Here is a 14,290-nt window from a genome sequence, read left to right as displayed (position 1 = left end):
GTGATGTGATGCAATTAACATTGATTCTCCCCCACATACAGAGTATAACATAGAGAGCAGCTGGCACAACGAGGAAATCATCTGTTTCTTAGCTGAATGACATTGACATTGTCTATGTTTGACTACTTTGTTGTTAAGCTGAAAGAATGTCTGAATCCACTCATGTGGAAATGGAAATTAACGCCGTAGGGGAGAAGAAACTTCACGGCATATCCAAATTAAGGTCAAGTTTTTATATATTTATTTATGTTTTTGGTGTCGGTGTGTGTCTTGATTTAAACTGAAGATGATACTAATTTCTCTCGCTACATTGTAAAGGCCACAAAACACATTTTATGCTACACACACAGAGTCTAGATTAAGATAAATCTACAGTATTCTGCTTTCCTTTTCTGACAGAGTTTCACCGGGTCTGTGACCCTTTACTGGCATCCCAGCCTCCATTCTGAAAGATATTAGTCTCAAGTGGATTTCAGGTGGCACAATGAAATATGGGCTGTCGGCTGTCAGAAGTGGTTCCCTTGGTTATAGGGCGCTTATAGATTAAATTTCAATCTTACTGTCACTGAGGAGTTCTCCAAACATGTTTATTTTAAACGCTGTTTGATACACAAAGATATGATATGAAATTCTTGCAACTGCTTCACTCACCTGACTCCAATTTTACTGTACTGTTACTGTAATAACCCTAATAACCTATTTACAATGTGGGTTTCTGTTTTATGTACAGTGGGGATCTGGGGAATGCAGGCAGTAAAAAGCACTTGAAAACAGTTGTGTTCAAATTCTAAGAGCTCCACCTCCTGGTTACACAGAGAGTGTCCATGGCTTTGTGGTATTGATTTTTATATTGCTAGGAACACACGCACACACAAACAGTTGTGATGCAGCGATGAATTGCAGAGGAGACCGGGGCTAGTTGTCACATGGGAAGTTGCCACAAGAGCCAAATCCCGGTAACAATCACATTTTGCCTTTTAGTCACAGGTCCAGGTACAGAAATGCTATGCAAATGTATTTAAATGACTCAAGCAGTCATTTTGTATAGGCTGGTTTAAAGACCTACTTATATAATACAATATTCTGTATATATATGTGTGTGTATACCCAGATAGCAAATTGGTTATGGGCCTTATCTGGTAGAATTTGGGCTGCTGTTATGGCCCACATACCCCACGGACCACGCCCCTCGAATGGCCCTTAAGCTGCTTGCCTAAAGAATACGACAACCATGCCTGAAGCAGACCAAAACTCACCCACAACTTCTTTCATATAACTCACGAATGTCAATGTGTGTTAATTCAATGATGTATATCTCATTTTTTCTGCAAAATAATGAAAAGTTAGTTAGTAAAACATTTTGGGGCCAGTTCTCCTGTGTGTAGTGTGAACACAGTCAACATAATGCTGGTTTTATAAACCATATTAAACTGGGATTTAAAAAATTTGAAATATTACAAAAAGCAAGAACTATTATTACTTTATGGTTTATACTTATTAATGTGTCTTAATGCGAAAATGTACACTCAATTACAACATATTATGATGGTTTCTACGTATTTGTCGACGGTTGTTTTAATCTAGATTTTGTTACACGCCGCCAGATAGGGGTTTTGAATCGATTCAGAAACGACACAAATGATGATCATTTATGACACACTCTGTGTGTTTTATTTGCTCCTTCACATGAAAAACGGAATAAGTTCATGTAGTTTAAACATCATTTGACTGTTTATATGTTTTAAGTTAAAAATATGTGCACATTTAGATTTTACAAAAGCTAGTCGACAGCGCCCCCCACATGTCACTAGTACAACTGCGTCCAAACTGACTGACCACATAAATGATAGGCCTGTCTCTTTCAGTTTCGAAAATGAGCAATAATAAATAGTGCAAAAAATGTATATCGCTAGGCTAACAATCTTTTGTCCAACAATCGATACATGCAGTCTGTCTAATTTCCAATTAAATGTGATGATACTTAACAATCAGAAGGTGTAAAGGACAGCTGCAGACACAGCATGCAAACAAACCAACTCCACCACAAACTGACCACATGAGCAAGCATTTACACCTTCACACATCCTGCCTTTCTCTCTCATATGCATTGAACTTGAGTGGAAACATTTGTGGTTAAGATTATCTATATTACTGAGAATGAAAGACCCTTCTCCAAAAACACTGCTGATGAAATTATGCAAAAGTTACACCTTTAAAGATCTCTGCAGCTTTACTGAGAGACCTACACTAAAGAATTTTACATACATATATATATATATATATATAAAATATAAGTCCGAAATATAAGAAAACAAGAAAAAGCAAAACAATTAATTTATTTTTTATGTGCTTCTCTCTTTTTTGTTTATCAGGGAAATTGACCTCCACAACAAAACCAGAATGCTTACATGTCTCATTGTGTTGGGTAATTCAAAAGGTGCTGATTTTAAAGATTTGTCAGATAAAAGTTCCTGTCCTAACAGGAAACCCACTAAAACATCCTGTTATGCAGGTCATCTCTGTACATGATTTGCTTCTACAAAGGCTAGGGACACATTTAAAACAACATACTAAAAAGGAATTTCAGATACACATAAACACCAACACACGGTGAAAGAGGGTCAGATGCCACGGCCCACCACTTCAACAGTTGGTGTAAGACTGTGAGCATGAAAGAGAGACCAACTGCAATATATTGGAAAAGAATGCTGTCACCTCTGTACAAACATTAAAACCAGACAAGAGACTTTTGCCCTTACATAGCAATGCCTCTAAAGCAAATAATATATTATACTGTATATACAAAAGGAAATACTTTTTCTTTACAATCTTAGATATGAAATTAGTTGTTTCAGTCAAAAGGTTTTAATGAAAAAGGCACCTGCGTTCTTATCAGAAGTTCTGTACCGTGTCCGTTCTGACCGGAGCATATGTACTAAAGTCAGAACTCTGCGGTTGCTTCTTCTTGAGTCGCTTTGGTCTTCTGGTTGTCACATCCAAGGAAGCATAACACACCTCATCATCATCATCACCCTGTAATAAACATTATTATTTCTAATACGGAATAAATTATAAAAATTTTAGTTATGAAGTTATACTTCACAAGTTATATATGTATGTATATATATATAAATATATATATATATATATATATATATAAAGTTATATTGCTTTTCTCATATACTGTAAATGTTTTATAAAAAATTCTGAATAACATATTGGACTACTTTCCCTAAAATGCAGGAGAAACAATTGTGCCTTTAATGTATACTGTAGTACTTAAACATGCCAGCGTGTTTGTGTTGTTCATACCTCGGGAATATTTCTAGTTTTTACATTTTCTCTGTGATCAGTTCCACCACCTGAAATATGTTCAAATGAGAACATCACTTTCGTACATTTATTTTAAAGGGATTATAAAAATGGCTTGACTAGCACATTCCAAATACTGCTGATTGATAAAGGCATTTATTCTACATTTCAAAGTAAACGGTGAGAAGGAAGAAAATTAATTGTATGATGTACCTGTAGTTTTCTTCTGACAGAGGCAGTACACACAGATGGAGGAGAAGAGAACACACACAGGACACACGCTGAAGAGCAACGTCCAGCAGAGAAAACAATCTGATAAAGGAGGAGAGACAGTGCTGGAGGGTCCAGAACAGGCAGTTACTGAAAAAAGAATAACTTTTTTTTGAATAACTTAATTAATGCAAAATGACAGACAAAAGTGTTTTCTTACCATCAAGAGAGAGACGTGTTGTTTGGTATCCATAATAGTACACATCAGAGTATGTAATTCCTTTTTCATCTTTATCTATCTTTTTCTCGTATTCAGCACAGTAGTACAGTCCCAGATCAGAGACTTTAATGTTAGTAATATGTACATCAAATGAATTAATGTTGGTGCTTTTAGGAAAACTGAAACGTCTAAATGTTTCGTGGTAAGTTTTCTGATGATCTATTATGAGAGAGGATTGATGTTCATGAGAGCAGTTTCTTATCCATACAATGATGGAACCACGAGTTAAAGGACGGTCACAGATGAGAGTGATGTTGTCTCCTGGTCTGACCTTCAGCTCGATCTCTGCTCCATAGACTTCTCTATGTCTGAACAGTAAAATATCTGCAGAAGCAAAAAAAAAAACAGACTGCTTAGAAGTTGATCTAGATCCAATGCAAAAGTATTCAAATGTTAAGGCGGATAGCTTAATATGTATTTTAAACAAACGAAAAAATATTTTGTCTTACATATAAGCACAGCAAAAGTAACTCTTGATCTCTCCATCTCAGTGAGTGTGAACAACTGACTCTGATGATGCAGATAACAAATCTCATCTGATTGGTTCACACCAATGGAAAATTGAGTCGGACATTTGAAGAGAGAGAATTGTACCAACCAACCACAAGTGATTTGACTATTTTGTGTTTTTTATCGGTTCAAAAAATCAGACATGGAGACACATGCAGAGAGGAAACATTATTTAAAGACAAAAATCTTTGTTCATGATATGTTTGGCATCACTTTTTGATTTCCAGATGTACCGTAGATAAACACTTAAAAACATTCTTTCACATGCAATCAGTCAGTGTATCTATCTAAAGATCTATCTATCATGAGGGTCTTACTGTTTGAGAAGAATCTAATATATTTAATCATCTGCAGGACGATATGAACTTTTTTGTTTTGTTACAGTGCATCAAACTACAAAGCTGCAAAGCAACATAAAAGAGGAAACCCACAAGCCTTTCATTCAGACCACTTTTAGACACATTTACTGTTTATCCACGTCATCAGGTTCTCACCTCATATCTCTTAGTCGGTCACTGACAAAGTTTCCGTTAGCGTTGGGTGTTGGGTTGAGTCTATATTTGCCTGGGGCACCTTAAAATGGTTCTGTGGTTTAAAATAATATTTTGTATCTTTTTCAAAACATACAACTTTTCTATAAGAACAATAATTTTATGTAATTTAATGGACTACATGTTATAAATTATAACATTCCTAGTAGGCAGGTTTTGGTTTGGAATACGTTTGGAATATGTAAAAAATGTTGTTTATAATTGTATTTGGAAATTTTAATCTACAAAATAGATTTTAATTATGCAGTACACAATAAATTACTACAACTAGGAGCCATGAAAAGTTTCTCAAGACTTTGTGACAGTGTGTGAGACCTCAAATATGTGTGTGCTTGTTGTGTGATAAAGATATCATGGAGTGTGAGCGTGTGTGCGTGGAAAAAACAAAAACTGCTTTCTTTCACTTACTGTGCAGATGTAGTCGCTTGTAGGGGTGTGGCTGTGAGGACAGGGGTTTTGTGGTAGTTCTATCTCAGTCCACTGGAGGGTAGTTTAGAACTAGAGTAAGTGCACAGACCAATTTTAGGAGATACAAAATATGATTGCTGTTGCTAAATTGACATGAAATCATGTCTTATTGCTTGTTTAAAAATTCTCATAGAAAAATACAACTATATCACAAGTGCACATTTTTTTTTGCTTTTGTTTATCATTTGTTAAAAAATATTACCAGATGCTCACAATGGTAACATTTTAAGCACACAGACAACTGCTTGTATAGTTAAATTTGACCAGAAATAAAGAAATAACTTGAGACACTTTACTTCACATGGGTAGTTGACAAATAAACCGTGCCGTGTGCCTTATGGTGTGACAGCAAACATTTAGAAAACAAACTGGTAATAATATAGGCTATTATTTTATATTATTTATATTTATATTTATTATATAAAATGGAGAGATTTATTTTCATTGTTAGTTTTTTTCTATTTTTTTGCTATATGTCACACCACAGGACACATGTGCAGTTTATTTGTCAAGTACTATTTACAGTATTCCCACCCCTTCAAATTTACCTGGATATATATTTATATGTAAAATATATGTCTGCATTGTACAAAGATACATACAACGAGTATCAGCTTGTATTTTGCATTAGGAGCTGTCCAATGTCCTAAATGTATCCTGATCTCTGCATACAGTAAGTTTCTCAGCAGGGGTCGCTATAACTCTGTTGTTACATCTTGACACGATATAAACTTGCCAAAGATTTCACTTTTCAACAAAAAAAAACCTAATCCAAAGGAAATGGAATGTAGTTTTGGTTTATGGAAAAAAATATGTGCTAGAAACCTTTTACGGGTCTTTGACATGTGTAATGCAGAGGATAAATCAAATCAATTCAAAGTAATGTGCTTATCTTAAACACCTAAAAAGAGTCACAAACATGAAACACACATCTTTAGAGATTTTATCCAAAATAATGCGTTATGGATGTATTAAAAAAGAACACAAGTTTTTGAGAGAAAACATATCTTGTTCTTTCTGGGAATTGAAATAAATACAGTTCACTTAGCTGACTATGAAACGATGCTTTAAAAACACAAAAGTGCTATAAATAACTTCAAAAAAAGAGCGTTTACATTCATATTTAAACCACCAAATATCTTACCAATCAGTTATGATTGCAGCCCACATGTGTCCCCTGTTTTGAGTAACTTTGATGTCATTTCCTGTTCTGTGCCATGTTTGTAGTCATTTGTAGTTTTTCTTGTTGATGAGTCTTCCACGAGTGTTTCGTGTTGTTTTGTTAAGCTTGTTTTCCCCAGTTGTTTTGTGGATTTCGTAGTTTCTTGTTCCCTGTTACCCTGTGGAATTTCTTATTAAACTTACTGCAAATAGATCTTTTCCCCAGCCTGCTATCATTGCTACAGAACACCGACCAAAGACAAGAGTAAAACAGGGGTATACCCAGACTAACAAGGGAAAGCTATATAGACACTAGTCGCCATTGAACAAAAGAAGAAGAAGGGGTCATGACATGTTGAAAGACTTTGGTAAACTTGACATACTGTATATGTACGGTATACTGTTCCAACAATTGAGACAACACACATCCTGTTAATCTGAAACATTAAACCTTTTTATTTGCTCTGTGAACTTCACATGAAACATTTTCTTTTGAAAATGAAAACTCAGACTCCACTATCTAATCCAGAAAGTAAAAAAAGATGTAACAGGTGGAATACATATTTAGTTTCACTCATTATGTTATCATTCCAGCAGCAATGTTGTGCACAGTTTTTATCTACACAATGATAATTCACTAAAGTAATTCAATTGGCAGTTGCATTTATTTTATTCGTGAGTTGGAGTAACCTGGAGAAAAGGTACTTAACTAGGATTAAACTCGCAGTGTTCATGCCACACATCAGAGTTCTAACAGCTAAGCTATTAATGTTTGTCCAATAACCAAAGCAACTTTTTCTCATTAATTGTAATGATGTTGTGCAAACCTCTAAGAGTGTGAAGACACAGCATGCTTTCAAAGCAACTCCACACAAACTGACCACATGAGCATGCATTTACACCTTCACACAGAACGTCCTGTCTATTTCTGTCTCATATGCATTGAGTGGAAACATTTGTGGTTAAGATCATCTATATTACTGAGAATAAAAGACACTTCGCCAAGCTGTCAAATTGCCACGGCTGGAAGACAATAACATCTCTGAGAAATCATTTACCACGAAATAATTAAAAGTTTTACTTCTGTTAATAGTGATTTAAAGTGGTCGATCTAACATTTACTGATCCAAAATGTAAGAAAACAAGTAAAAACAATTCATTTATTTTTTATGCCATTCTGGCAACTAACGAATGTTACCTCAGAAGTTGCTTTCAAAGGGTGCTGTTTGTAAAAATTAGTCAGATAAAAGTTCCTGTCCTTTTATGTAAGAAAAAATATACCGTAAATGCTAATATAAACTTCACGTACTTTAACATCCTGGTATTCAGATCATCAGATGTACATTATTAGTTTTGCAAAGGGACCCATTTAAAACAACATACTTAAAATGAAAGATACACATATTCACCAACACACAAAGACGGTCAGATGGCACGGCCCACCACAACAACAGTTTCTAAAAATCTAAAAAATACGTCCAGATCACCTCTGTACAGGCATTAAGTAGTTGTACACCCTTGCAATGTCTCTAGCTAATGAAAATTATACTGTATGTAGGATATACAGTATATATAAAGAGATATACTTTTTTCAAACTTAGACATGAAATTAGTTGTTTCAGTCAAAAGGTTTTAATGAAAATAGCACATGCGTTCTTTTTAACCATCAGAAGTTTTGCACAGTGTCTGTTCTGACTGCAGCATAAGTACTAAAGTCAGAATTCTGCGGTTGCTTTTTCTTGAGTCGCTTTGGTCTTCTGGTTATCACATCCAAGGATGCATAACACACCTCGTCATCATCACCACCCTGTAATAAACATTATTGTGATTCTTAATAAATCATATAAAGTACTTTTGTTAATAAAGTATTTTAGTCATGATTTTTTACTCATATTGCCCATAGAAGTATTTTGCTTATTTTGTTGATATTATACAGTACTGTGCAGACGTCTTGTGTTGTGTGTTAGTAGGAAATATCAATTTAGACTTTCAACATTTTCTTTGACCATTAATTGTATTATTCCAGTCAGATTTTTGTATGTACAGTGTGTCAACAGCCAGTGCTCCACACGGAGATCTGGACTGACCATTATCGAGTCGTGTCTATTATTACAGTAAGAAAGTGAAAAAGGGAAAAAACTGAGACAGACTAAATCCAGAAGAACTGTGGCAATGTCGACTCTAGAAAAAAACTTACCTGCTAAGCTACCTCAAAAACTATGTGCAAGTGTATCTAGGACAAAAGCTGCTTTAAACACAAAGGGTGGTCACACCAAATATTTATTTGATTTAGTTAATAGAAGTTAATTGATAAATAAAACTGAGCCACGGCTCTGGTAATCTCAGGTTTTTCTCTTTTTTCATAATAAATGGCTGGTGAGACTGGATCTGTGACTGGAGCACCGGCTGTTGTGACACTGCATACAAAAATCTCATTGGAGATTGGGGGGTGAAAATACTAACATGCCTAAGACTTCACTGTAGTACTTAAACATGAGCATGTTTGTGTTGTTCATACCTCAAGAGCATTTCTACTTTTCATATTTTCTTTGTGATCAGTTCCAACATCTAAATTGTGTAAAAATGATTAAATTAATTTTAAATAGCACATTCTGTGTACAGACTCTGCTGATCCAAATACTGTTGACTAACAAAAGCATTTTATCTACATTTCAAAGTTAAAAAAAGGAGACAAGGAAATATATATATTTTTTGATATACCTGTAGTTTTCTTCTGACAGAGGCAGTACACACAGATGGAGGAGAAGAGAACACACACAGGACACACACTGAAGAGCAGCGTCCAGCAGAGAAAACAGTCTGATACAAGAGAAGGTGAGACAGTGCTGGAGGGTCCAGAACAGGCAGTTACTGGCTCAAAAAAATAACGTTAAATGTTGATGAATAACTTTTTTTGAATAACTTGATTAGTTCTTCTCAAAGAAAGGCAGTTAAGCATTACAAGTAAAAATTACAAGGAATATTACAACAACTGACCAAAGTTTTTTTTACCAGCGAGAGAGAGGCGTGTTGTTCGGTTTCCATAATGGTATGTGTACATAATGCCATTAAATTGTCTTTTGTATTCAGCACAGTAGTACAGTCCCAGATCAGAGACTGTAATGTTAGTAATATGTAGATCAAAAGAATTCATGTTGGAGTTTTTAAGAAAGCTGAAACGTGGAAAGTTTGTTTCATCCATTATCAAATGATCTATTATGAGAGGGGGTTGATGTTCATGAGAGCAGTTTCTTATCCATGCGATGTTGTAACCATGAGTTAAAGGACAGTCACAGATGAGAGTGATGTTGTCTCCTGGACTGACCTCGATTTCTGCTCCATAGATTTCTCTCTGACTGAACAGTAAACCATCTAAAAGAGAAATAAACAAACAAAATAAATAAATAAATACATAAACAAGTAACCTTACAATACAAAACTAATTACAAATTAATTTGTGTTAAGATAAAAGCTTAGTTAAAATATTAAAATAAATAATAACAGTTGAAGAATTATATTTTGTCTTACATATAAGTGCGGTTACAGTAACTCTTGATCTCTCCATCTCAGCGAGTAAGTCTGAAAAACTGACTTGTGATGCATCAGATCTCACTCGATTGAGTTGGAAGAGTGAGAGGTGTATCAACCAATCACAAGTGTCCTCACTCTGGTTTTTCTGTTTTGTGCTATGTATTGGTTCACAGAATTAGACATTAAGTCTTATACACTGTGACCAACAGACACATATACAGAGAATGTACATCGTTTAAAGACAAAAACGTTTGTGTATGACTGATCCATTGTTCTATTTTCTTTGAAAATGTACTGTACTGTAGATAGTGTATATATGATTATTTGAAAAATATGTGCTTTGCCTTTAACATGCAGTCAGCTAATATACTGTAAGACCTATCATAAATGTCTTATTGTCTGAAAATAAATTAGTCCATTAAATCTGGAGTTAATCTGGAGGACAGTAATTCTCGAGCGTCTTTGTTTTGTTGCAAAGCTACGAAGCAACAAAATCTAACATGTCAAAACAGGAAACCCACAAGCCTTACTGATCACTGGTCACTTAGAAAAAAATGTTTCCATTACTCCTTGTGGGTTTAGGTGTTAATTTGAGTGTATATATTTTCCTGGGGAAGCTCAAAATATTTTTTTACTGTGATTAAATTAAACAAACTTTTTTTTTTCTAAACAACAGATTTGTTCTTGTTTGTAGATCTGAAACTACAAAAATACTGGAAATTATTTCAATTATTTGAATGAATACTAAATTGTATTTTGTTTGGTCTATGTGATGAAATTCTACTGGTCAGCATAGTGATTTGAGGGCTATGTTACAGTATTATTATCACATTACAGATGTGATGGCCAATCATATATTCTGTTACTAAACAGTGTGAGAGAATATAAAGTGTGTGTGACTTCCACATGAGGTGAGCTTCATAGACTTATTTATAATAACATACATCAGGGGCAGTGTGTGAGACTTCAGATATGCTTGTGCTTATTGGCAAGGCCACACATACAATATAAGAGGACAACACACTTTTTCTTAGACTTAAGCAATCACTGCCTCACTGTCGCCACCTCTGTTAGAATGATAAAGTTGCAGGTTACTTTATGTACTTATCTTCCAACCATCTTTTGTTGAAAGGAAATTATGTTTTTTTCCTGCAAAGTCATACAGCTGAACTTATAAATCATTATTAAGCTTGCTATTGTGAAATGGGGTAAGGTAAGCATAGAGTTTTCAACAGATTTTTATGTACACACCCAATAATTAACTTTTTTAAATAACTTCATAGTTGAAATTAAATAAATAAACAAACAAGGGTAAATAATAATAATAAAGTAAAGACTCAAATAATAAAATTGATTTTTGATGTGACTTAACCCTTGCAGTCTCAGTATTATCTTATTCATAGGTTAGGGCGGGGTGACTAATTTTCATCTTGACATCATTGTAGTCCTTAGTTTACAACACTTAACCAGTTTAGTAAACACATAAGAATCAATCTTAGACTTCAATGAAAGTTGATTTTAGCTTTTTAATGATTGTCTCCTACTCTACAGGTCCTGCTTTTTAGAATTTTTGAGATTCACTAGGAGCATTTCTGAAAATGTTTGGAACATTACTGAGACTAAAACTTCACTGACTGTACACATGCAGTAGCTTGTAATGATGTACAAGGGTGTAGCAGGGCTGATTTGTTGGGTAGTTTCATCAGTCCACTGGAGGGCAGTTCAGAAATTTAGAAAGCAGACACCAATATTAAGATGCTATTAATAATGCTGTTGCTGAATTCTTGTTGTTTGCATTGGGATTTTTATTTATATATTTAAATTGATATATTACATAGAGTATAAATCAATTCAGTGTAGCATTTGGAGCTGTCCATAGTGCTGAATTCCAACCGATCTTCTACACAAGTGTTTCTCAACAGGGGTCGCCAAGCCTGTTTAATTTTAGCTGTGAACTGATTATGATTTCACGTGTTTCTAGCCAAATGAAAAAAAATTGCTTAGGTTATGTGTGTGACCCTGGACTACAAAACCAGTCATAGTAGCACGGGTATATTTGTAACATTAGCAAACAATACATTGCATGGGTCAAAATTATTGTTTTTTTATGCCAAACATCATTAGGATATTAATAAAGATTGTGTTCCATGCAGAGGTGGGTAGTAACGCGCTACATTTACTTCGTTACATTTACTTGAGTAACATTTTGGAAAATATGTACTTTTTAAGTAAAATTAAAAGTGTGTACTTTTACTCTTACTTGAGTACATTTCTAATAGAAAATCTGTACTTTTACTTCGTTACATAACTTACATTGCATGACGTTCCTTCGTTCCTTCATCTTAAAATATGCTTTTTAAAACGCGTTTATTTCAAGGTTGTCGTCTCTTTTTACGGGCATTTCGAGTGATCGATTCGTTTGAGTCGATTCTTTTGAAAGCATTAATTGAACAATGGGCAAAACCATTTGAATAGGCTAATGAATCAGTTCAAATGATTTGTTCAGTTCGCAGCACGATCTGAAACATCTGAAGCAGGATTACTCACTCCTCGTAGCGCGAAACTTAAGAACACGCAGAACACAAAGAGCGTTGGATGAAGTGGATATTAATCTATATATGTATACAATCAAAACTGCAAATGTGCCATATTGTTTGCCAGCAATGATAAATGCCCGCCATATGCGCGCACCCGCGCGACCTGTTCGTCAGACACAGCAACATGCGCGTTACCTGTCAGACACAGAGACGTGGGCTTGCAGAAATATACATTTGAAGAACAGAAGGAAGAAAACTTGTTGATGGGCGTGTGGTTCACTGTTTACTGTTTGTTTACATGTAAGAGCGTTTCACAACACACACGTGACACAACACGAGAAAACATGAGCTTTGTTCAAAAATGTGTATTTCATTTAAGAGAGCACTGCAGATGTTCTAGATCATCTTAGGAAATGCTCTGAGTTTAGTTCATGCTTTAGTTTGACATGCTCTATTATTCTAAATAAGTTGTGTAAACTACATTGACATCAGGACTAGATGAAATTTACAGAAATGCTTGTCTCTTCTGTGTTTGTCTATTCTTTAGTCTCTCTAGTATATTGCAAAGATATCTGCTTATGATCATTAAAAATATTGATTAAAATGTAATATTAAAATATTGGCATTAATATAAATTTTATGTAGTAGGCCTATATAATCAGATACAAAGTAACTAAGTAACTAGCTACTTGAGTAGTTTTTTCATTGCATACTTATTTACTTTTACTCAAGTAAATTTTAAAATAGTGACTTTTACTTTTACTTGAGTAACAATTTCTCTAGTTACTTGTACTTTTACTTGAGTAAAGATTTTGGCTACTCTACCACCTCTGGTTCCATGAAGATCATTTCCCACTGTAAATATTTTAAAACTTTATTTCTTTTGTGAATGCAGCAAAATTGTGAACAAAAATGGCCGGAAACACGCCTACAAACATTGCTCGCTGCTGCCCGCTCTTTGAGAATTAACCACTCAAGTTTGGTATCTGTCAATCTTAGAATTCTTACAATTTTCTCAATGTTTTGATTTTTTGCACCCTTAGATACCAGATTTTCAAATATTGTCCTATCCTAACAAATCATATGGACAAATCAATGGAAAGCTTATTTATTCAGCTTTCAGATGCTGTATAAATCTCAAACTCAAAAAATTGACCCATAAGACTGGTTTTGTGGTCCGGGGTCACCTATGATCAGATATTGTACATGCATGTACTTGTAGAAGAATGTATATGAGACATGTATTGCACTGTGTCTGGAAAAAGTGGTTGCAAACCCACTGCTCGTAACCACAAATTGTTCCAGTCCATCTTTGCACTCTATACCAGGCACTTTCTAACACTTATTAGTCCAGAGCAACAAACACAAAGTTGTGGTTTCCTGTTTCAACCCTATTGTATCTTAGAGATAAACGTGTCTCTGTAGCTCAGTTGGTAGAGTTTTGTGTGTACTAAAGGTCGGTGAGTTTAATGCAGGGATCACACTGACAAAATGTATAACTTGAATGCACTGTCTTTCGCTTTTGATAAAAGTTCCAAATGCATAAATGTAAATAAACTACAGACTTGTGTCACGTTTATGTTCGCATTTTCTGTATTAGACATGATGAGTAAAAGGCAGGTCAATGATTTTCAAATGGTTTCTTTAATTTTACACCTTTTTTAATCTGTTTTTGAACATTTTTATTAGTGACGGCCATCTGTTTAACTGTTTCCTTGTGAGTAATAGAA

The 14,290-nt window shown here is 34.6% G+C and overlaps 2 protein-coding genes across 2 annotated transcripts; both read right to left on the bottom strand.

Annotated features, from left to right (window-relative positions):
* Positions 1 to 2,748: 2,748 nt before the first annotated feature.
* Positions 2,749 to 4,288, bottom strand: LOC130552543 (uncharacterized). Its single transcript, XM_057330886.1, has 5 exons — positions 4,252 to 4,288; positions 3,743 to 4,126; positions 3,526 to 3,672; positions 3,313 to 3,362; positions 2,749 to 3,033 (listed from the first exon to the last, which is right to left on the bottom strand). The coding sequence occupies exons 1-5, from the start codon at positions 4,286 to 4,288 to the stop codon at positions 2,893 to 2,895; spliced, it is 759 nt and encodes a 252-aa protein (XP_057186869.1). The 3' UTR covers positions 2,749 to 2,892.
* Positions 4,289 to 7,236: 2,948 nt separating this feature from the next.
* LOC130553610 (uncharacterized) lies at positions 7,237 to 10,068 on the bottom strand. Its single transcript, XM_057332675.1, has 5 exons — positions 10,021 to 10,068; positions 9,490 to 9,864; positions 9,214 to 9,363; positions 9,011 to 9,060; positions 7,237 to 8,299 (listed from the first exon to the last, which is right to left on the bottom strand). Exons 1-5 carry the CDS (start codon positions 10,055 to 10,057, stop codon positions 8,159 to 8,161), a joined length of 753 nt encoding a protein of 250 aa, XP_057188658.1. The 5' UTR covers positions 10,058 to 10,068; the 3' UTR covers positions 7,237 to 8,158.
* Positions 10,069 to 14,290: the final 4,222 nt, after the last annotated feature.

Source organism: Triplophysa rosa, linkage group LG4, assembly GCF_024868665.1.
Source record: "Triplophysa rosa linkage group LG4, Trosa_1v2, whole genome shotgun sequence".
NCBI classification, from domain to species: Eukaryota; Metazoa; Chordata; class Actinopteri; order Cypriniformes; family Nemacheilidae; genus Triplophysa; species Triplophysa rosa.
The sequence above is the reverse complement of the archived record's forward strand: the minus strand, read 5'-3'. Positions and strand labels throughout refer to the sequence as shown.